This window comes from Spodoptera frugiperda, chromosome 17, assembly GCF_023101765.2.
Source record: "Spodoptera frugiperda isolate SF20-4 chromosome 17, AGI-APGP_CSIRO_Sfru_2.0, whole genome shotgun sequence".
NCBI lineage: Eukaryota > Metazoa > Arthropoda > Insecta > Lepidoptera > Noctuidae > Spodoptera > Spodoptera frugiperda.
In genome coordinates this window covers 3,168,075-3,193,536 of record NC_064228.1, presented here as the reverse complement: position 1 = coordinate 3,193,536, position 25,462 = coordinate 3,168,075, and the positions used below count along the sequence as shown (strand labels likewise).

At 35.9% G+C, this 25,462-nt stretch overlaps 2 protein-coding genes across 3 annotated transcripts in view; one reads left to right on the top strand and one right to left on the bottom strand.

Moving 5' to 3' along the window:
- Nucleotides 1-15,841, bottom strand: part of LOC118276629 (calpain-B) — a 71,292-nt gene extending 55,451 nt beyond the window's left edge. The window contains exon 1 of one of the 2 annotated variants that reach the window (XM_050699774.1): nucleotides 15,819-15,841. The gene's annotated coding sequence lies outside the window, so the exon portion shown is untranslated. The remainder of the gene's footprint in view (nucleotides 1-15,818) is intronic. The other variant, XM_050699771.1, reaches the window with a different exon arrangement.
- A 340-nt stretch (nucleotides 15,842-16,181) lies between these two features.
- On the top strand, nucleotides 16,182-17,925 carry LOC118276620 (60S ribosome subunit biogenesis protein NIP7 homolog). The gene is made up of 3 exons (XM_035594980.2): nucleotides 16,182-16,316; nucleotides 16,819-17,111; nucleotides 17,696-17,925. The coding sequence occupies exons 1-3, from the start codon at nucleotides 16,261-16,263 to the stop codon at nucleotides 17,887-17,889; spliced, it is 543 nt and encodes a 180-aa protein (XP_035450873.1). The 5' UTR covers nucleotides 16,182-16,260; the 3' UTR covers nucleotides 17,890-17,925.
- Nucleotides 17,926-25,462: the final 7,537 nt, after the last annotated feature.

Sequence of the window (25,462 nt, the reverse complement as noted above, 5' to 3'; positions counted from 1 at the left end):
CACATCCACAGTAACGTAGCATAGCACATCTCTGGTGGTTGCACATGTCACGCGAATGTTTAAGGTTTTGTGAGAAGATGGATGGCTGATGAATTAGTTTTAAGTAATTAAAAATATTGTATTTCTTTTTCTTTGTTGTAAATTTTCAACATTTTAACTGTATAATGTATTGGCTTAAGCTGTAAAATTATGCATGTTTTTCTAAATAAATAAATAAATGTCAAGAGCACCTTCGATCGTCTTCAAGAACTAATTACATAAACAATTTATTTCTGCATTAGATATTAGGTACGAGACGTGTTCTGTTAAACCTGTTTTCAGTGAAGACAGTGAAATTCAACAGGTGAAGGTAAATCTTTAATATACTTACCTAAGCTATTTTTATTTTTAACCGACTCCATTTGCGAGAAACGATAGGTTTCATACTTATATTTCTATAATAATAAACTATCGTGAGATATATTAAACTAGCAAACTTGTCGAAATTCGTTTCGCCATCACTGGTTTTCCCGTATTCTTGCTTTTTTTTTAAGTTTTCCCGAATTTTCTTTGCTATAAACCTCACGGAGCCCGAGATCTTACTATCGAAAGTAAAACTGGAAATCGGTTCGTGTGTTCTGGAGTTATAGCGTCAGGAAGTAAAACCCGACTTATTTTTATAATCTATATTATAAAAATAAGTCGGGTTAACAAAAAAATCACGGTTTACTCATGTACATAAATGGAGAAAAGCTCTACTAAGTAGTCAGTAGCGCAGCCTATTGACGTCGCCGCGTCTGCACACGCTGCTCATGATGAAGAGTCCCTCTGTGACTCGAAACTAGTAAAGCTTTTCATTCATTAAGGTACGTGAGTAAACCGTGATTTTTTGTTAGTTTCATACCTACCTATCTATTAAGTAACACCTTGTGTTGATTCATAGCACCTCGCCTTTTATGTCCCGAAGTAGACGGAGATCAGTTACCATGCATCTGGTAAGTATCATATTAGACTTTTTTTTTGGTTACTGGGGAAAACCTTTAAAATGCGTCTAGCATCTTGGAGAGAAAGGTCAAGAGTGTGGGATTCTTACCTCACTAAAGGTAACCTAGTGGCCACCATCATCATCCGTACCCTATAACTGAGAATTTTGAAAAAGAGAATAATACTTTGCCTGCCCTTGGAATTTTAACCTTCATGCCTAACTAATCAACAGACTAAACAGCCAAAATCCTAGTAAGCATATCTCTAGATAAACATTGAACACTAACCTAAATGAGTAATAAAGCAATTGTATCCTCGGTCAAAAATAAATTATAACAACTTTTCAATACAATAAAATATTAAAAAATAATCACACTCTCATTCATAGATTTGATGAACTACTTAATTTTCTAGCTAAATTTCTATAAATAAGTCTGCTATTTGACGTAGAAATCTGACGACGTCATAATAGAGTATTTCATACAAAGTTCATTGAAAATATCGTTTTTGACGTTTCGAAAAAAGTATTGAATTTGACTAGTAGGAAACTAGCCTATTATCCGGATTTGTTGACGATGGCATGCCCTGTATTAATAAAATTAACAAAATCAACATAATTCAAGGTGTACAGCGTAATACGTTTAAAGTTTTTTGAGTGTGTTTGTGAAGGAGACCGAAATTAGGCCGCTCCCTTTGCGCAAACATGGCGTCACCCGCTGAACAATACGACCTCTTTGCTCTGGGGAACGTTCTTTTTTTAATTACTGGAATTAAAACCATAGACTGTGTTTTGTGTTTTATTGTTATAGCTTTTTCGCATTTAATTTTACACGTTTCTAAAATACATAATCATTGTTCTATTTTATATTAATTGTGTTTATTTTTTTAAATTTTCTCAGTAGTAGCACGGAGTCTGGAATTGTGTCCAGTATGGCAATAGGCTCACCCCCTATTACATGAGACTTATAACACAAATGAGGGTGTTAGGTCATTGTATAGCGGCATTACGTGTCGTAATGAGCACCTCTGCCTAAAAGGCGTGACGTTGAGTTGCGTTGCGTTTTTGTTTTTAAGTGCTAGCGCCCGTAAATAAAAACGGGCGCCGCGCCTTAATCCACCCCTGTGTATCAGTAATTTGGTAATCAGTCAAATATGCCTCAAAGGAGTTGGGGGTAAGTAAGTATGTAATAGTGTGTATAGTTATAGCCTTATAGCTAGTAGCAAAATTGGTCAGTATGTAAGTAAAGGATAGTCAATACCATTGTCAGTATGACCTCGTTTGGTTTGAGTGCCGTCCAAAGGGACATGACGAACGTACGTACTATTATGGAGTATACATTCCGATTTTTGGTGTCGGACAGACTGCCTAGCGGGTAACCGGGGCTCCGGCTCGAAAAGCAGGAGAAGTGGTTTTTAGTCAGTAAGAGTCATATACTCATCTTGCCTTACCCAAGGCGAGGGAAGCCATTGAATGATTTTCCCGGCTCAAAAAAAAAAAGAATAATGACTTCAATAGGGTTAAAACTTGGTGTCCTGGTAAAAATTAGATTGAAGTTGCCTTAAGTGCGTGATTTTATTGTACTCACGATATGAATTCCCCGGTTCCAAATCTTTAAACCAAAATATACGCGATTGACGTCCTGGCAGTAAGCGGGTTGGTGACCAAACGCAGACTTACCAACGTTAAAAAATGTGTAGGCTGTGTCACTTTAAAAATTAGATTGGAGTTGCATGAAGTGCCTGAATTTATTGTACCCACGACAGAAATTCCCCGCTTGCAAGTCTTTCCTCCAAAAAATACGCGACATTTAAAAGGAAAAAAGTCTGATTTGTGTCACTTACTCATGTCCTACTCATAACCAGGTAGTGAGTCGTACACGTAGTATCGTCATTGTACGCGATAAGTTGAAATGACGTAGGTGGTGACGTCACTAATGATGTAGCACGCATTGCCGCAATATCCGTATAAATCACTGCCGGTATTTACTTTTTGATAAATAAAAGAAAGGTTAGTGGCCGTTTTTACCAACTTCCCCTAAATCATTAACTACCGCACTCAGAGATATTTAATAATTACTTAAACTATTCTATAGTAACGATTTTGTATTGAATACAATGACTAAGGACTAGGTTAAGTAACCATTAAATGGCTCTGAGTACGGTGGTAAGAGTTACTTAACATGAGCACTTGAAACCTCTTACCTTACTCTTACTCACTCATACATTACTATCTCATTCCTACCTCCCTCATAAATTGATGAAAACTCTAATGTCGTTAACCTCCATACTCAGAGTCATTTAATGTTTACTTAGGCCTCTTGTACACACACGGTTTTTCGCCGTAAAAATCTCCGGTTAATTCGCCGTGTGTAGGCACGGTCGTCAGTGTTGTATGGATCACTATGGAAGCGTGTAAACGAGCACAGTGGTAAACTAGGGCCTTAGTCTGCTATTACAATTGTTTCAGAATGGTCGATCATTGAGCAGTGCAAGAGGGACGGAGCTATGTAGGTTGTATAGCTCCTTCCCTCTTGCACTGCTCAATGATCGACCATTCTGACACAATTGTAATAGCAGACTAAGGCCCCTGTACGGCTAACACACCGTACGGTTGAAAAACCGTGTCGTGGACAAGAGGCCTTAACCCAGTACTTAACAATTGTTTTCGGAACAAAATCGTTACTAAGGAATAGTGTAACTGCCGCATTTAGAAACATTTAATGATTACTTAAACTATTCCTTAGTAACGATTTTGTATCAAAAATGATTGCTAAGGACTGAGTTAAGTAATCATTAAATCTCTCTGAGTACGGCGGTAAGTAGGTAATCATTAAATGACTCTGAATGTGGCCGTAAGTGTTACATTCGCAAATCTTGACGTGTAATATAAGCCGTTTAGCCCATAAACTTGTTATCTATGAAAATATGAGCACAGCCACCTGTTGCATTTAGCAGATGTTACCTCAATGACCTTAGCTGGCTTAGTGCAAATAGCCTCTATGTCTAATCGCATCAGTAACTCAATAGCATTAAAATACAACCTTAAACTCGGAAATGACTAGCATTTGTAATCAGTGGGGATACGTCATCTTAAGTTTTCTGAATCATCATACTATAATGACGTGCTATGTACGGGTTCAAAGATGAATGCAACGAATGATTGAGTGCTAGTGAAGTTCTACAATATGTGTTGTAACATAGCCAGTGATAAGAATAGATGGTGCTTATTAGCCTAAATTGTGAACAGAGAAAAGAAACGGAGACATACTTAGTACTATATTTTTTCACGGACTTTCAATCAAGTTTAGAAATACTATAAATATGCCTATATTAGTTACAACAATATTTACTGCATTTTATTTCTGTTTTACCGTTTTTTTTATATATAAACTAGTTCAGAAAAGTTGATAGTATTAACGACTGTTATGTTATGTCTATTACCTTATTCAAAATAACATAATTTTTTAATGTATTTAAGTGTTGTCTGGGAAAAATATATTACTAAGGCAGTCTCCGTTTCTGTTCCCCGTTCTTCAAAGTTTAGGGCTAATAAGCACCTTATTCCTATCACTGATCATAGCACATAGCTCAAACACTACACAGTAAGTTAAGGCTACAGTGTAGCCAGATTCAGAGCCATATAGGGATGATATATAGCATAGATAATATATGTGTAGCCTTAGGCAAGTGCTTAGGGCGCCAGATTACAAACACAGAGCCAGATTACAAACAGGCGCCGGAGGACGCTCATGCCCAATTATTGCCCATAAAGTGGAGGTGGCGCCAAAAATTAAGGACGCGTATGGAGTGCTTCAAACTCTGAACTATTTAATATTCATTTATTTATAGACAGGCAGGCAGTTGAAACAACTGATAATGCCCGCATCCTGTTAATTTTCACTAATTCATTTCTTGCATTTATTACCTAAGGCTCAACTTATCTAGCGAAAAGTGAGTGTTATTATAAACTTATGCACACTTCTGCCTACCAATTCAGAAATTCAAAGGCGAGTACTCATATTATTTTTATTTAATATACTACCAAATTCGTCTCTGTGCATAAATATATCTATGTCAGAATTTGCAATTCGATGCACATTTGGCTAATACACAGGAACTTTAACTGCAATGTTTATTCAAATGTGCGCTTTGTATGAAGCCATATGTATGTGTATCTATTAATAAATAGGTTTATATAGCTTGCACGTGGTCCTACTCTGTTGTCCGACATATGTGATATGTACTAGGAACTAACTGATGTGAGTTATTTTTAAATCTAACGATATTTTTAGTAAAAAGGCTGTAGATAGATTATAGAAATGATATTCGATTAAAAAAATGGCATAATAACGCACACATAAATAAGTAAATATTACTTAACTGAAGGTGTAACGTGATTATGAGAGAAAATGTGGTAAAAATAGTTAACCACATTTTAATATGCCACTTGCTGAACGCTTGTAGGTTATCTATCTACATCTCTTTTGGAAACAGAGAGTAAAGTTTCCTAAGAAAAGGAGGATCCTCCGACTAGGTGAGGTGATCGTGTCTGGCGGGCTTTCTGCCTAACCAGTTCGTTGAGATTTTCTATCTATGTTTATTCGCGTGCAAACTTCGTATGTTCACTAGTCACGTGTCGTCTCATCCCTTTATTTATACTATATAATTGTTTACATCTCGACACCAGCAATTTATACTGCGCTAACTCAAAAAGCGTACTTTACAGTAGAGGCGTTTAAAGGGAAAAACGTGATAACTTTTACATTAATTAAGATACTTTTTTGAAATTTGGTATGCTTAATATTTAATCCCATCAAAAACATCCTGTAAAAAACCCAAGTCTCGCAGCTCAGTCTTTCTACCGTCAAAAGTTGTGAGATCCATGTAATACCAAGTCGGTTAATCTATTTAGTGTCTACTTGAAGGACCTTCTGTCTTAAGTTATTACATAAGTTATTATCATGCCAATATTAAAAATATTTAACGTTTTAAACAAATAGATCGACTTGGACATCGCTTGATTTGATTATTAGTATGTATCACACTACACAGCACGACGGGCCAGCGACCAACAGGAACGAGAGTTTCAATCGCGTGAGGCGCGAGAGACTAAAGAATCTAATATAATATTGTAATATTCATTTTGTTTTCATGCGATGTCCAAGTCGATCTATTTGTTTAAAACGTTAAATATTTTTAATATTGGCATGATAATAACTTATGTAATAACTTAAGACAGAAGGTCCTTCAAGTAGACACTAAATAGATTAACCGACTTGGTATTACATGGATCTCACAACTTTTGACGGTAGAAAGACTGAGCTGCGAGACTTGGGTTTTTTACAGGATGTTTTTGATGGGATCTCACTTCTTTTTGTAGAGCCTTTCTTTTTGATACCATCTACTTCTAACGAATTTTGTTAAAGGTCTTATGATATTTTCTTATTTTTATATGTAGTCTTCCTCTTTTTCTTTTCCGGTACTACTTCTTGAGCTTCAGCCACAGTTTTTCTCAAAGCCCACTCCCTGTCTCTATGGGCTTTTCTCGGAGGCTTTGATGTCTCAATTTTTGACAAGTAGCCATAAGTTCAGACACGGAGCCATAGGTAGTTGTTTTTACCATTGCCGTCGAGTACAGGTCGGCGTCAATGTAGGGGTCTCCGTGCTCGTCACACGTATACACTTTGAACTCGTCCCAATGCGCTACCACATACTCCACTATAGCAAGTCTAATCTCATACGACGACTCAGTATTCCCATACATAGAGAATGACAAAGAATGAAATAGACACGAACCATCACCAGGTATACGGACAATCCGGTGTGGGCATGGATGGTCATTCACATACAGTATTTCCGAATCCATTGCGACTACTAGTACTGGTAGATATGCAAGATGTAAGAATACAATTAATACTTAAACGTAACTTTGGTCTCGTTATTTCGACCGACACTATTAAGTAATTATATTTGAAGACTAAGGTATTTATGTAAGTTCCTTAAAATTAACCAAACAACATCCCAATCGTAAGCAAATAATATCAGTAAACTAATGAGCAAGCCTTTTAGTCGTAAATGTGAAATTTATCAATCGAAATTATAAATGAAAATCGCAAACTTATAGGTTAGGTTTCGAGGTAGGGGCAACTACCCAATTGCTAGCACTGCACCAAATTATCAGCACTCTGAATAAATCGACCAATTCTAAGGTTTTCACTTACTAATTTGGGTTTCCACACTAATAAATAAATAAATACATGTTTTTGGAATCCTGCTATTGGGAAAATTATATTTTGAGACCTCAAATTGGCGGAAATTGTGTAAACAAACATTTGTGTTCTGCAGTTTCTTCTGTTTTTGCTTGTTTCTTGTGATCGCCGGTAAGGACACGTGTTTACATTATATGATATATCGTATCTTTAACAAATTTAATATTGAAACTATCGATTTCTCTGATATTTGAGATATTTTTTTATGATAATCTGAAGAGTAGAATTTGAGGTTCTGGTGATTAATTGGTAAAATACGTAGTGCTGATAAATGGATCGAATATTTTGTAAATTCTAAATTATCAGCACTGGTGATGATAAATGGAAAAAAGTACATAAATACAAATTTCATATTTTTTAATGTTAATTATGTTTATTTTATGCAAAGAATTAATTTTGTTTTGTAAAAGTAGTTTATACCATCAAAATCCAAATGATAGCATGGTGCTGATAATTGGATCAGAAGCATGCTGATAATTGGTTTCCCTAGAGTTTCATCATCTCTTCTTATTTCTTTTTATTTATTTTTTCCCTTCTTATTTTTTGTTTTATTACCAGTAATATTAGCAGAAGAATTTTGTAGATGGTATGCAAGCTACGACAACTTCTATAACAAATAAACAATGTTATAACTTATAATATTACTGGAGATTGTCTTAGTAGTGTGCAATTTGTATATCTTGATAGTCAACAATATTTACTAACACCAGTCAAATTACAAGACATTTTGATTACTGAAAAAACATCTGAACGAAAAGGTGTTACAAAAAAAGATTGACTGGGCCATCGTACGTAATCGTGCAATAGACCATCGTAATTCGTTGCCATGAAATAGACTAAACAATTTAATACGAGAAATGTCAACAAAAGTAGGTATATAGGTAGTATTGTGTATTTTATTTAAAACGTAAAATAAATGTAATATTAATATGATAACAATTTACATTGTAACTTTAGACAGAAGGTCTCTTAAGTAGGGACTAAATAAAATAATCGACTTGGTATTACATGGATCTCACATTCTTTTACGGTACATAAACTGATGAGGTGCGAGACTTGGATTTTTTACAGAATGTTTTTGATGGTATCTCACTTCTTTTTGTAGATTCTATTATTCCATTAAACAATAAAATGTAACTGCATCAATAACTTTGTAATCTCATACATTTATATGGGTTAACAAAGTTATTGGTGTGATGAAATAACTTTGTAATCCCATACATTTAGGATTACAAAGTTATTGATGCAGTTGATGTATCTAAAAAACTGGACTGAATTTACAAAATATTTGATTTTTCCCTTGATGTAGGTACTAACTACTAATTTTATGCAAAAAATTTAAGCTTCTATGTCTGTTAGAAGTGCCTTATACTTTTGATGATCTGTCAGTCAGTGACAAAATTTCGAAACTTTGACGTAATATAATTCTTAAAGTAATGGTTAAAATTTAATGAAAATTCAAATATACCATGTTTGTACAATGCCTGCTTAGTATCTGTAAATAGAGGCTTCTTGATTTATCCACAACGAAGTTATAGGCGGTTGAAATTGGCCTGAATGGTTTCGAGAAAAGGATGGTACGGCCGTGACGCTTTTTTTTGCTCGACTTATACAGATAAAAGTATTATTAGATTATAAGTAATTATTATTTTACCTACTTACATAAAAAATAATTAAAATTAATTAAAAACAGATTTTAATAATGTAACTAATTTTTTTAATGCAATTCCTAACAGTGATAGTTAGGTGCTGATAATTGGGTTGCTCTATGCTAGTAATTGGTGGAGATGGTGCCAGTAAATGGTGACAGACCCATTTTTTATTCTTACTTGTCTAAATAATCTTGGATAGAGGTCAATCATGTTTTTCTTTTATTATCGTCTTCCTTATTAAATATTATAACTATTAAAATTTGCCTTAACGGGTAAAAGCTTTTTTCACAATAATAAATTGGCTTAAATTAGGACTAACCCTTAAAGTGCTGATAATTGGGTAGTTTACCCTACATCCGAACAGCATGAGGGCGCTCGCACGTATGCGTGCGGCTGCCGCTCGCTCGAAGGCATTCACATTTCATTGTTCTGTCATTTTGGTGTATATTTTGCTTGTCAGTCATAGAGTAAAATAGAGGCCAGTCTGTCTGTAAGGAGGCTAGTCGCGCTAACAATTTATATATAACAGATTTAAATTATAATATATTGTTTTATTAGATTTTCGTACTTCAAGACATGTCCAATCATGTGTTTTTCATTACGTCGACCATTTTACAAGTAATAATGTTGTTCAGTTTCATGGGCTCAACACACCCTTACCCACCCTATACCCCTCCCTTGCCTCATATGGTAGGTACCTATCTACACCTATTAAATTTATAACCACCACCAACCACCAACTGCATAAATAACTTTGTAATCCCATATATTTATATGGGATTACAAAGTTATTGATGCAGTTGGTGTATTTGGAAAACTGGACCGAAATTACAAAATATTTAAGTTTTCCCATGATTAAGACACTAAACTCTATATGTATTCCAAATATGAAGCTTCTAAGTCTGCTAGAAGTGCCTTGGACTTTTGATGATCGGTGAGTCAGTGAGTGACAAAATTTAGAAACTTTAACAAGTTGTCATTCTTAAACTACTGTTTCAAATTGACTGAAATTTTAAATATTCCGTGTTTATACAATGCCGGATTAGTTACTGAAGATTCAGGTTTCTTGCTTTATCCATAACCGAATTATAGGGGGTCGAAAAAGGCCCGAATTGCTTCGAGAAAAGGATGGTACGGCCGTGCCGCTTTTTTTTTGCTCGACTTGGCGGGGGCACTGCCGTGCCCCCAGATTTATTCATTGTATGTTGAAGTACCTAATTTGAAATTCCCGCGTTCTCCAGTAATGTCACTTTTGACGTTTAATTATTTTCCCTCCATTTTTGGCGTCTTTCTCTCTGCTCCGATTTTCTCTGCTGTAATGTCGTTATATTTTCAAAGTGATAAATAAAACAAAGTTTGTGTGCAAAATAACTGTTTTATTACAACAGGTTATGGGCCCAGACCGTATTTCAGTCGTAAAAGTGTTAGTTAGTCGAAAAACAAGTAAAAACAATAAAAATCTGGGCGCCGGCCATATTAAAGTGGTACGTCCTAACTTAACTAACACGTGCCTGGAAATATAAATTGCAATTACTTCGAGATGTCGTCAAATACAATGGTATTAATTGAAAAGCTGGTTGGACGAGCTAATTACAACACCTGGAGATTTGCCGTACAAACATATTTGCAACACGAGGATCTTTGGTGCTGCATAGAAAACGAAGGTAAAGCTGTTGACCCGAAACTTGATCTGAAAGCTAAATCCAAAATCATATTATTAGTTGATTCAGTGAACTACATCCATATACAAGAAGCACAAACAGCAAAGGAAGTATGGACAAACTTACAGAAGGCTTTCGATGACAAGGGGTTAACGCGTCGCGTGGGTCTACTCAAAGATCTTATTACAACCACTTTGGATAACTCTCAAGATATAGAGGACTATGTCAACAAAATAATGACGACAGCACACAAGTTGCGAAACATCTCATTCGAAGTTAATGACGAGTGGCTGGGTACTCTTCTACTTGCCGGCTTACCTGAAGTATATAAGCCGATGATAATGGCAATAGAGAGTTCTGGTGTGCCCATTACAGCAGATGCAGTGAAGACTAAGCTCTTACAGGAGATAAAGAGCTCCGAGTCTGTGGCATTATATGCCAGTAATAAAAATAAGCAGAGAGCACAAGCAAATACACAGAAGATAACTAAAGGTCCCCGTTGTTACAAGTGTAATAAACATGGTCACATTAGCAAGTACTGTAAAACAAAAAGGAAGGATCAAACTAAGAAGGATGAAAAAGAAAATGGTTATGTCGCAGTATTCTCAGCATCAACTTCAAATAATAAAAATAATTGGTTTATTGACTCCGGAGCATCCATGCACCTAACTATGAGGAAGGACTGGCTGTATGATCTATCACCGGCACCAGTTACAAGCATCCGTATCGCCAATGATAAAATGCTTCAAGTGAAGGGCTGTGGAAAAGTAAATATGTCAATAACTGATAAAAATGGAAATACACAAAACATACAAATAACAAATGTGTTATATGTACCGGAGTTGGCAAGTAATCTTCTCTCTGTGAGTCAACTTATAAAGAAGGGGCATTCCGTACAGTTTCATGAAAATGGCTGTAAAATACTCAATAACTCAAAGGAAGAAATTTTGTCATGCAAGTTGATAAATAATATGTATTGCTTGAATGCAAGTACTGCAACAGCATATGTCAGTAGCTCAGATGAAAGTGACAGCTACCTGTGGCATCAAAGGATGAGCCATCTGAACCTTTCTGATCTTAGCAAATTACCTAACTGTGTAGAAGGTGTCAAGATAAATAAAAACAAATCAAACATGGTGTGCGAGTATTGTCAAGAAGGAAAACAGTCAAGACTGCCGTTTCCAAAAGAAGGCTCCCGTGCAAAGAAGCCTCTGGAACTTGTACACTCTGATGTTTGTGGACCATTAGAAGTCAAGTCAATTGGTGGGGCACAATATTTCCTGACATTTGTGGATGATTTTACAAGGAAAGTATTTGTCTATTTTCTTAATGAAAGTCTATTGGGCAGAAGCTGTAGCTACGGCAGCTTATATAACAAATAGATGTCCAACAAGGTCAATTTCATATGTGACACCTGAAGAGTTATGGTCCGGAAAGAAGCCTAACTTGAAGCATATACGGATCTTTGGATGTGAAGTTATGGTCCATGTACCTAACATGAAACGTCAGAAACTAGATTCTAAGGCAAGTAAAATGTATTTTGTTGGTTATTCAGAAACTACTAAAGGTTATCGATTATTAGATACAAAAACAAAGAAAATAATTATTAGTAGAGATGTTGTATTTCTAGAAAACAGTATAATGAGAAAATTTACTACTGTATCACTTACTGATAAAGATTTAACTAATAAATCAACTGATCCAAATACATGTTCTGAGAGTTCAGGGCTTCAAAACCCCAAGGAACCTTGTGAGTCTTATGAATCATCATATGATGAGTCTTCAGATGTAGAGTCCTTTCATTCTGATGATGATTCATTATATGTACCTGAAAGAGAAGTAAAGTTAGATAAAATTAGTAAAATGAACACTCGATCTTCAAGTAGGAAAAGTAAACATGAAACTAATACATACCTTTGTCAAGGTGGAGATCAGCATCTAGAGGAATTGCCAAAGACTTACCAAGAAGCGATGTCTTCTGTAGAAAAGGAAAAATGGGAAAAGTCTATACAGGAAGAACTGAAAGCACATGAAAGGAATGAGACCTGGGAGTTGGTGAAGAAACCTGATCAAGTAAAAATCATTGGATGTAAGTGGGTTTTCAGAATTAAAGATGAGATTAATGGCCCATTGTATAAGTCACGACTGTGTGCCATGGGATGTTCACAGAAGTATCAAGTGGATTACACAGAGACATTCTCACCCACAGTCAGGTATGATTCTTTAAGAGTAATGCTTTCTAAAGTCTGTCAAAATAATTTAAAAATGATTCAGTTCGATATTAAAACGGCATTCCTCTATGGCAATATAAAAGAGGATATTTATATGACTCCACCTGAAGGTTTATGTATTAATAAAGAAAACTTAGTTTGTAAACTTAAAAAATCCCTATATGGTTTGAAGCAAGCACCTAGGTGCTGGAACCAGAAATTTGATTCTGTATTGAAGAAATTTGGTTTCACTAATAGTCATTCAGATAAGTGTGTATACACTGGTGAATTAGATGAAATCAAAGTGTATCTAATCCTGTATGTAGATGATGGGTTAATAATATCACAAGAACAATATATATTGGATAAAGTAATAAATGATTTGAAAGAGAATTTTGAAATAAAAACTTGTGAACCTAGAAATTTTGTTGGATTAGAAATAAAAAGAGGAAAAGATTACATATTCTTACACCAAGCTAAATATATAGAGAAAATATTATGTAAATTTAATATGAGTAATGCAAATGGAAACAGTATACCAGTAGATGTAAATACAAAGCTTGAGAAAAATAAAACTGAGTTGAACAAGAAAATACCTTATAGAGAGGCAGTTGGTTCCTTAATGCATTTGGCTATTGTAAGTAGACCTGATATTATGTATGGTGTCAGCTTAGTGAGCAGATATTTAGATAGTTATGATGATAGTCACTGGAAAGCTGTTAAAAGGATTATCAAATATCTAAAAGAAACAAAGGAATATGGTCTATATTTTACTTATAAACAACCAAATGTAGTGGAAAGCTTTAGTGATGCAGATTATGCAAATGATACAGAAACAAGACGTTCAATGACAGGATATGTTTTTATTAAAAATGGCGCAGCTATAACTTGGGCCAGTCAGCGTCAACAAAGTATAGCATTATCAACTACAGAGGCTGAATTTATGGCTGCCTGTAGTGCTACTAAAGAAGCCATTTGGTTAAAACAACTTTTGTTAGATATAGATGAATATAATCAATTATCTTTATGTTTAAACATAGATAATCAGAGTGCAATTTCTGTCATTAAAAATGAAAATTATCATAAACGTTGTAAACACATTGATATAAAGTATAAGTTTGTAAAAGAAAAATATGAAGAAAAGCTTATTGATTTAAAGTATATAAATACTAATGAGCAGTGTGCTGATATATTAACTAAACCTCTGTGTAAAACTAAATTTCAATATTTAAGATCAAAGTTAGGTATATGTAAACTGTAACAATACTATTGCATTGTAAATTCTTATGTTCAAGTATTGTTGAGAGTCATTGTAAACAAGTGTAAAACATAACTAATAATTGTAAGTTATTTAGAAATGTTCATAATTGTTTTCTATGTTATATTGAAAGTTATGTTCAGATATAAAACATTTATGTTAATGTAAGTTGAGGACATATTACCTAATTTTAAAAGTAAAAAGGAAATTGTTTTTGTTTATTTGTTAAGAGAGAACGTTGCAATTTGGAGAGAGTGTTGAAGTACCTAATTTGAAATTCCCGCGTTCTCCAATAATGTCACTTTTGACGTTTAATTATTTTCCCTCCATTTTTGGCGTCTTTCTCTCTGCTCCGATTTTCTCTGCTGTAATGTCGTTATATTTTCAAAGTGATAAATAAAACAAAGTTTGTGTGCAAAATAACTGTTTTATTACAACATTGTAATATCTCATATTTATATTTCCTTAATTATTTCTATTTTTTGATTTAGCGCAAGTTAGCCGTATATAAACGTAATTCATCAAAAAAAATTACATCTTATACACGTCTAACTTATGTTAGCGTAGTGTAGTACGGGACGTCGTAGTGCATGATCAATCATCTGATGCATATTTCAATATTTTATAAAGAACATGTACTTACTTACAAAAAGAATAGTCAACGTACCATTAATAAACTAATTAATACGTTAACACATAAGTATTTACTATGTAAAGGTCGCTAAGTCGTTCATTTTACAAACGAACAAGTATACACACGAACGCACAAAACTACGCTAACTATGAGTTAGTGCAGTGTTGCACGGACTTTGACCAAAGTGATCCTCGCGCACACTCCGCTAATAATAGTTGGCGTAATATAAATCGAGTGATTTCAAAAAGTACCTTTACTTAGCGTTTTATAAGATTTGTAACTTTCTTATTTTTGCATATTTCATCTCAATTTTTTTATGACGTATGTAAACACACATTTTAAGCAACTTGGCATAAAAAAGTTTTTTCCAAATTTCGAGTTAGCGTAGTATAAATTGCTGGTGTCGATCTGTTTAAGTATTCCTGGGCCTGAAGTCATAATAAATACTTATAACTAAATAAAACACCTATAACTTATAAGGCGCCCGAATTTTTTTTGGCGCCCCTTTACAACCTGGCGCCCTAGGCACTTGCCCAGTTTTTCATAGGGATAATACGGCTCTGTAATGTTGGTACACACACATACATAACTATAATACATAACATCAAATTAGTGCATCTACCTGGGTAGGTGTGCGATAAGAATATTTTACCGATAAGTCAGTTCAAAGAAGATAAAAAATATTACTGAATGATAAGTAGGTATTTATAACAGAAACGTGTTCTAATACACACAATATTCAAAAAAGGTGCGTCGATAAAGTTTTATTTACTTATATATTTAGTCTATTACTAACGTTGCAATCATTTGTTTACCATAGTCGTAAATTCTTAGAAGTTCAAGTTAAAGCATTCAAGACCTAACTAACTTTTATACCTAATTTATTTCAAACATAATGAATTAATAGGCACTTTAGCGTGTCTAAAAGTTAATTAATTGTTTGTTTTCGTCACGTGAAGTGAAACAAAATGCATTCACTTCGTTTATTTCAGGGTCAAATAACAAAAACAGATGTTTTATCTGAATATCTAAAAGAACACTCCTTTCAATTATAGACAGAACAAATATTTTTCATCAAACAAGTTGTTTAGCACACTTTAAGTAGTCGGCAACATTATTTAGTAAGTAGTCTCTGTGGACTGTAGTTTGTAGATTTGCAATATGTACTTACCTCGTCTACCTTCGGCGACGAAACGAATGATTTTCTTGAATGAACAAGATTTGACCGGAATGAGTCAATGACTGATCTGTGATTTCTGTGGTAAAGTCATACACATGGGTGAAGTGGGAACGTCAAGGTTCATTCAATAGAAATAGACTATACATGATTCGTTCGGAAATATTAATTTGTTAAACCAATTGTTAAAACTTAAAATTGTATTACTCATAAATATGGTTATTTATCAATTAAAAACCTATGGTTATTTTACAATGAAGTTATATATTAAGATCACGGTTTATATTAGAATAGCATTTTTAATTGAGTGAAGTAATTTCTAAACGAAAATATTTAGTCCTCATATCCAAACTGTCACTGTCAAACTAATGTCATTACTATAACAGCAAGGAGGTGCACGTGTTTTTATTATTGTTTAAAATAGTTGTAATTTAAAATGAAAGTGCTATCAGAGGAACGAACTCGAATTTTATTCGAGAAACTGACAAAATAGTGAGTAGTTTTACCTAGTGTTTAACCTCAATTTACACATAAAAACTAAATATTACGACATCTAGTTTATCTTATAAACCAACGTGTGCGGCACCGTACCGTGTGATTTTATGGTACATAAATGCGAATATAACCTATCTTACAATCAATAAACACGTAAAGAATCTCTGTATAAACCATACAAGATATTAACTAAACTAAATATCACGGTTTACTCACGTAAATTAATGGAGAAACGCTCTACTAGTTTCGAGTCACTGAGACTTCGGTAGGCTGCGTGACGTCGCCGGTTCTACGCTTGCTGCTCATGATGAAGAGTCCCTCTGTGACTCGAAACTAGTAGAGCTTCTCTCCATTAATCTACATGAGTAAACTGTGATTTTTATTTAATTTAGTATGTCTCACGATAGTTATTATAAAAACATACAAGATATCATAGTAGCAAGTTTTTGTATAAAACCAAATACATCTTATTAAACGACACTTAACTTGTACATTTCAGTATTGGTGTGAACGTGAAGCTACTAATAGACAGGCCGGATGGCACATACTGCTTCAGAGAGAAGAAGGACCGTGTCTACTACATATCAGAACGTCTATTACACCTAGCACAGACCGTGAAACCAGACAACTTAATAGCAGCAGGAACATGTTTTGGCAAATTCACTAAGACTAACAAATTTAGACTGCATATTACTGCGCTGACGTATATAGCGCCGTACGCGCCTTACAAGATATGGGTGAAGCCTTCAGCCGAACAACAGTTTTTGTATGGACATCATATTATTAAGAGTGGTAAGTGTATAAATCTCTATGCCTGATGAGGATACCTGTATCCTCTCTCAATCTCTCCCAAATAGACCTTATTTGCAATGCTTAGAGACTATTTATGCATGAATAAATATTGTTATTAAAAATTAACTAGAATAGACTGTAATTGCGATGCTTAGGGACTTTTGTATGAACAAATTTTGTTATTAAATATGAACGAGAATAGAGCTTATTTCCGATGCTCTAAGATTACTTTTGTAGGAACAAATGTTATTAAAATTGCATTACTTACTTACCTTTATTGCAACATAATTTTTACACATGTCTAGTGTAGGTACAGCTCTTTGTCTTGCAATTTTCAAGTTGTTGTGATCTTACTCTTCTCTATCTTTCTATTTATTCTATAAATCTCAAAGTTTTGTCAGTTTGTGTGTATGTTTGTTACTCAACCATGCAAAATTTCTGAAGGAATCGTTATGAATTTGGAACTGGCATAGGTTATGGTCTGGAATAACACATAAGTTTGTTATCCCATAGAAACTATAGATATGTACATAGTTAATTGTTAAAGAATCAATTAAATTCTTACTTTTTTATCCTATTTCCAGGTCTTGGCCGCATAACGGAGAACACACCGAAGCACCATGGCGTAGTAGTGTACACAATGTCTGACATTCCTATAGGCTTCGGAGTAGCTTCGAGGACTACGGCAGAATGTAGGCATGCTGACCCATTAGCTACTATCGTGTTCCATCAGGCTGACGTTGGAGAGTACATACGGTCTGAAGACACCCTTACGTAGTGTTTTAAGTTTAATAAATAAATAGGTTTTAATGTTTGTGTGAGTTTTATTTATTGTTAGTTCTTTAGTTTGTTGTTGATTTGATAGCAGGTTCATTGCGAGGACCGCCCGGAGGACACCTGATCCAGAGTTGCGGAATACCTAGCGGGTTTACCGAGGGTGCGACTCGAAAAGCAGGAGTTTAGTCATTAAGAGTCTGATACTCCCACTCGCCTCGCCCAAGGCGAGAGAAGTCATTGGATGATTTTACACCCTTGAAAAAAAAAACTAACGAGGTACAGAAGTCAAAGTTGAAGAACAGTAGGAACCGTAGACGTATAGTAGATCGTAGCATGATTTTATAGCCTACAGCCTTTATCGATAAATGGACTATCCATCACAAACAAACTTCAGCCTATACAATTACCACAAAATCGTACAGATTTTTATTATTACCAAACTGTATACTAATGCCATCTGTCTACGAAAACAGTAAACTAATGAGACATCAACAACATTCTAATACAGTATGTAACCAATAGATGGCGCTGTATTCAAATTGAGTTTCACTGACTACGCTACCCAACATCCATGTAATAAATCGTCTTTTATTTTATTATAGCCTCATTTACGGCGAGAGTCCTTTGATTAATAGTAAACAATCACAGCTAGTTTCATTAGAAGGGATATAAGGGATCATGGCCCTAGCTTATTATGAAGAAATAAAACGAATTGGACTTCTATTTATTGCGTTACCGTGTGAATTGATAGTTTGGGAAGTCTCCAGTATCCATACCTATGTTTCATTTAGTGTTTACTAATATAAAATGAGATTATAAAGTATTCGGAATGTATTTACGTTCATTATTAAATAGCAACTAAGTAAGTAAGTAATTATTTCAAGATTATGTGGAAACACTAGGATTTTCCCTGCGTTGTAGATGCGTTTAAAAACAACATATCTACACATCACACCCAGAAAAAGAATAACAATCTGTGGATGTTTCTGAGGGCTTAGTCCGAGTTTATTTTACGTTTAACGAGAGCGCGTTTGGTGATCTGATTGGCCGAATCGAATAAACCAACCAATCAAAGTGCCGAACGCGCTCTTGTTTCGTTTATTTTATACATACGTAAAGAAAACTCGTACTAAGGGTACTGAGCGCCAAACGCGCACTAAGTAATATACTCTACAGGAATGGAACCTGTGAAACGTAGCACAGCAGCTGGCTGACCCATCAATTTGCAATGAAATGAATACTAGGGCTTATATGTTTGTGGCAGGCTGAGTAGGTATTCAGGTTTTAAATGTCGACTCGGTCACGTGACGAATTTTAATTATTAAAAGGTCGGTAATTGATTTCTTAGGAAAACTTGTGTTAATTAATATTTTTTGCTATTAGTCGTATACTTAGCGCATATTATCCGCGTGTTCACGGCAGATTAGAATGGGAACATTTATTTTGTCACCATAGAAATTATTCAGGCTTACAAAAGGCAGACCCTTTATAAGTTTTTTTTTCATGGTAACTATAAGTCATTGAGACAGACTCAATAGTACAATTAACTCTGTTACATTTAACATTTACCTCATAGCTTCTGCCCGCAGCATCGCACGCGTTAAATTCGCAGTTATTATACATAAATAAACTTACATACATACATACTTTCTCTTGAATCACTCGATCTATTAAAATTCCGTCAAAATCCGTAGCGTAACTTTAAAGTTCTAAGCATAAAGACAGACTCACAGTCGGTAGCAAGTGACTTTCTTTTTATACTATACGAGCGACTCGCCCCAGTTACTCATGGGTATATTATGCATGTATTATACATATAAACCTTCCTCTTGAATCACTCTATCTATTAAAAAAACACATCAAAATCCGTTGCGTAGTTTTAAAGATTTAAGCATACAAAGGGACATAGGGACAGAGAAACTGACTTTGTTTTACACTATATAGTGATCATAATGATTGTGCACCTCTGCTTAACCCTTTGGAGAGTAAAAGTGTGACGTAATATTTATGTTACGTCACCTCTTATATTGCTAAAGAAGCGGAAAGGTATCGAGAAATGAATCTGTTAGTAGTGAGGCGTGGGCGCTGTGTTGTGTGGCCATAAAACCAGAGATTGTTAAATTAACTAAAAATCACGGTTTACCCACGTAAATTAATGGAGAAAAGTTCTACTAGTTTCGAGTCATAGAGGAGCTCTTCATCATGAACAGCGTGCGCAGATGCAGTGACGTCACGCAGCACTAATCTTGCGATCTTAAATCCATAAGAGTGTGTGGCGAAAATCAGATTAGATCGATATGTCGATCAGTACCCTTAGTACTAAACGAGAGTGTGTTCGGCGCTCTGATCGGCCGGCTAGAATAAACCAACCAATCAGTATCCTTATTGCGAGTTTGCTTTACGTTGAGCGAAAACGTGCTTTGATTGGTTGGTTCATTCGCGTCGTAGTTTCTTTTTCGTTCAATGTAAAGCAAACTCATACTAAGGGTATACAGATCAAAGAAACGAACAAAGCAACGGGTCAAGTTTAATAAAACCGATAAATAAAAAGAATATCCCGCTTATATACCTACCCGCTATTCTAAAGGCCACATTCCCAGCGAAGTTGTAACGAAGTGCTGCAAAGTTTGTTCATCAAGGCTCGTTAACTTGCGGCTGTTCTGTGATAGACTGCAAGATAGACTTGATACTGTCATCTCGCCGCCATCGTGGTTCGCGCGGACAAACAAAATGGAGGTACGTACAATGCATTTATGCAGTTTAAATGTTATTTTTGGAATTTGGTCTGTGAAGGTACTTTTAACGTGAGTTTTGTTGTGAAGTTTTCTTTGATTTGTGGTTAAAATTATGCAATATATTGCACGATGTTGTCTTTATATTCTACAATGTAGGTTAGGAACGTGTGAATTTATTATGTGCGCACTTAACTTAGTGTGTGTTTATTATAATAACTATCGTGAGACGTACTAAATTAACTAAAAAATCACGGCTTGCTCATTAATCGAGAAAAGCTCTACTAGTTTCGAGTCACAGACGGACTCTTCATCATGAGCAGCGTGCGCAGACTTGGCGGAGTAGGCTGCGCGAGTGGCCGCGTATGCGCACGTTTTTAGTCAATTTAGTGTGTGTAGTAGGTACATGCTTATCGGCCTAGGAAAAATAATATCAATGGTAACTAGTATTTCTTTAAAAACCACTAAGTACGAAGAAAAAAATACTCTATAGATTACAAAATAAAAGTCAAATTAAAACTATAGTCATTGTTAGGAATATACAATTTAAATGCTACGAGCGTAGTCCTCGTAGCGCCTCGTAGCACTTGCTACGGTATCCGTAGGAGGCGCTACGTAATACAATAATAAGTGGTTGCTTCTCAAGTACCGTTTTATTTAGTTATTTTGCGACTTTAAACTCAATTTGTACAGAGTTTAAGTCTCTTTTTGAGATCACACATTTCAGATATTTGAATGTTAGTTTTGACTGTGTATATAACCTTGTTGGTTTTGTAGTCTTGAATGTGATTATTCAGATCTGGGTTCTGGCTTACACTATTGTATTATTAAATTGTGAAACTGAATAATTTACCTATATCTACATACAAGGATGGAGAAACATCTTATGGCTTAATTTAAAACACATACTTGTTATCATCTTGGCTGGTAGCATACGAAAAATGAGCGAAATAGGTTCAGTTGGTAAGGAAAAATATGCATTATTCTCTATGAGCTAATTTGAACACTCTTTACAAATACAGCATTGCAACAGCCGCGCCACATGTCCATCACATTCGTATACAACCTACAACATTACAGTTCTGCTGTGGTTAAGGAAAGTAATACTTGATTAATTTAATTATTTATTTTGTTTGAAAATTTCAATTTTTTATGATCAATTTTCGTTGAAATATTTAGTTGTATCATGCTTCTGTGGACGAGTATTACTTGTAGTTTTTTTTAAGGCATATTAGTGGTCTCCTTACTGTATATATCATACACTAAATATCGCACACCTAGTAATATATTGGCACATTTACGGTTTAGTTTTTAGTTTACTGACCAATGAACCGTTGTTTTACGTGCGTGAGGGAGGAAACTACAATAATGGTATAATGACACTTACGACCTTTCTCGATGAATATGGAAATAAATAGATTAATATGCACGTAAACCATATAAAGTCAATTTCGCATTTTTTGCAGATGTGCCAATATATTACTAGGTAAAGCGATATATAAAAACCAACTATATATAAACCAATAACAGTAACAAACGTATCTTTATTAAGCAGTAACAGTTATGAATCGGTCTGTCTGTCCTTGCAACGAGGTCAGTTGCAAGTCTTGCATTATTAATGGTGGCAGAGTCCGATCACCCGTGTCGTGTCATGCATGTCCACCTTTAATGGTTATATTGTTCTGATAGACAGATATAAATTGTATAAGAAATATGTAAAATATTATAAAAAAATACCACATCTTTTTATAAAAAAGATTTTAAAAATGTTTTTCTTTTTTTATAGTATAAGCCGGTTTCAAACGAGCTGATGGATCACCACATGGTAAGCAATCGCCGTCGCTCTTGGACATCCGAAACACCAGTGGCGTTACAAATACGTTGTCGGCCTTTGGGAGGTCAGGTTTCTTTATTACCCTAATTATGTTTTTTTCTTAATATCTCGGGTACAGATTTTTGTATTGTTTTAATGTACAGCCTGGTTTTTTAAAACTTTCCAATTTTTTTTTAAGTTAAAAAAAAGCTAGCGGTATTTATAGTTAGATGAAATTACATTTCCATTATTGTCACCTATATACTTATAATATATGTAAACAACTATTACAAAAGTTGTCCAGTAGTTGTATACTCACAACTCAATTAACGTCGGGGTAGAAGTTGTAGTGATTAAAAGTATGATGACGTCGGTGTTAGTGAGATAAATTAGTTTTGTTCAGTTTTGCCACGTGGCGTGCTTGGCAGCTGGTTACTTCCATGAGCCATGAGTATAAAAATATTGGAAGGGTTTTTGTTTATGAAACACCGGTAAACGAGCAGACGTATCACCTGATGGTAAGCAATCGCCGCCGCCCATGGACACTTGAAACACCAGTCTGTATGTTCAGGCATCACGTGAAAACGAATGCCGGCAACGCACCTGTGTTACCTCTGGTGTCGCGGGTGTTCATGGGCGGCGTTGATCGCTTACCATCAGGCGTATCATCTGCTCGTTTGCCCGTATTTCATAAAAAAAATATTTACTGCCACATTCCTCTGAATGTGGCAGTAAATAAAATTTTTTTGATTTTTTAGACAATTGCTAATTTGCCAATAAATTACTCTTAATTTATTGGCAAATTAGCAATTGTCTTCGGAACAAAATCGTTACTAAGGAATAGTTTAAGTAATCATTAAATGTCTCTGAGTACGACAGTTATTCACATAGTTATTATTAAATGTGTGAAATAGCTAACTAACCTTTTATGGGGTCCGGTAGACGTGTAAAAAGGTGACGAAGGACCCCAAACCGCAAGAAGGTCAAGCGTGATTTGGGTTTCTAAATCTGAGAAAGGTTTACCTCAGCGGTGCAAAGGTGAGAACCGGATTTGTTCAAAGTTTTTCAGGAAAAGTGAAGGTCAAGGGTAAGAATTGTTTTGTGACTTTTATTTCTTTAGAGTTTAATATCCAATTTACAATCATTGTTACTCCAGATCGCCTTGAGAAAACATGGTGATTAATGTTCATTATTTGCTGTGCTTTACGTACGGCGCGGACGGAACGCGACGCCTCAAAGAGCCACCAATTACCACAGATGGGGCCTAGTAGGGCTGATGCCTGATCCGGAGCTGCGGACTACCCATCGAGTTTACCAGGGCTCCGGCTCGAAAAGCAGGAGTAGAAACGGGGTGGTTTTTGTCAGTAATTCTGACACACGCTCTCGCCTCGCCCAAGGCGGGAGAAATCATTGGATGATTGTCTCCCCTCAAAAAAAAAAGCGGGGCCATTGCAAGTCCCCGAAATACAGGAGCATCCTAGTTTAAGGACTAGCTTTAAACAATTTGTAACTTGGCTTCAAGAATTTTCATAACAAAACTATACATTAAAAGCTTATGACTGCACGGTTGGCGCGGTGGCTGGGCAACTGGCTGACGTGCAACGTGTAGCGGGTTCGATTCCCGCACGGAGCAACTCTTTGTGTGAGCCACAAATTGTTGTTTCGGGTCTTTTTTTTTTTTTTTTTTTTCAGGGGGAAAATCATCCAATGACTTCGGGTCTGGGTGTCATGTGTATGTGAACTTGTATGTTTGTAAACGCACCCACGACACAGGAGAAAATCCAAGTGTGGGGCAACGTTTTTTGAAAAAAATAACCATATACTTAGGTACTTTTGAAACGTCAACAAAGAAAAAAATAAACAGTAGTCTGTCAGTCTGTCCGTCAGTAAAGCTTACCACAAATCGTTAAAACTATAAAACTACACATACCTACCACCACCTAGGTGTAGCTAATAAACTCACTACTATAATACGGACATAAAATTGAATCTCGTACTTTTGTATACATAGAGGGCGTCTCAATGACTATTACTCCCTATCGGTTTATTGGACACGAGTGACGTCACCACCGTGCCCTGTTATTTTCTATGTCGGCGAATTAAGTAATTAGAGACGTGTTTGTGACCAGGGGTAAGGTGAGAACGGAATGTAAGCCTAGAGAGTCGTGGTGGCTCTAAGGTTTTAGACGCCTACGTCCCATGCATGAGGGCGAAAAAGGTTCGAAACCTACCAACAGCAAGTACTTTACTGTACTTTCTAATATTATTTAAACACCACTAAGTAACGGAAAAAGAAAATCATTAAATGTAAAGAACCAGTTTTTTTTTTAAATGGGGGTAAAATCATCCAATGACTTCTCTGGGCCTCGTACGACGCGAGAGGGACGACGACACCTTAAAACTAAAAACCACCCCGTTACTACTCCTGCTTTTCCTCAGCTGCAGCCCCGGTAAACCCGCTTAGTAGTCCGCAGCTCCGGATCAAGGCAAGCCAGCCCTTTTTGTGACTTTTATTTTTTTTTTTTCAGTTTAAAATCATTTACAATGACTTCTCTCGCCTTGGGCAAAGCGAGAATGGGAGTGACTTTACTGACTAAAAATCACCGACCTACTCCTGCCCGTCGAGCCGGAGCCCCGGTAAAGGTAGTCAGCTCCGGATTAAGCACCAGCCCTACTGGGCCCCATCTGTGGTGGTCTGATGGCTCTTTGAGGCGCGCGCGGAACGAACGCGCCGCACGCAATTCTGGTCGGGCGGCGAGCTACCCTTGCTCGCCGTCCGCGCACTTACGGTGGCCGGAGATCGTCAGCGCGAGCCCGGAGTGTCTTTCGCGTCGTGGGCGTCAGGAAGTTCGTTCCCTTAGCTAGCATAACTGCTTCGCAGAAGGACTAGACGGCACCCAGTCCCCCTCGCTTCGCAACTGAACCAAAGCCGGACGCGAGAGGTGGTCGCCGATCACTGTGAGGGCAGCGGGTGCTCGATTCCCACGCACGGCAGAGCAACCTTTGTGTGAGCCACAAATTGTTGTCTT

Excerpts from the sequence above, each read along its gene's own strand:
- LOC118276620 (XM_035594980.2), top strand. The coding sequence starts at position 16,261 with ATGAAAGTGCTATCAGAGGAACGAACTCGAATTTTATTCGAGAAACTG. Across the intron at positions 16,317-16,818 it reads TTCGAGAAACTGACAAAATA|TATTGGTGTGAACGTGAAGC; the intron begins GTGAGTAGTTTT and ends TGTACATTTCAG. Across the intron at positions 17,112-17,695 it reads ACATCATATTATTAAGAGTG|GTCTTGGCCGCATAACGGAG; the intron begins GTAAGTGTATAA and ends TCCTATTTCCAG.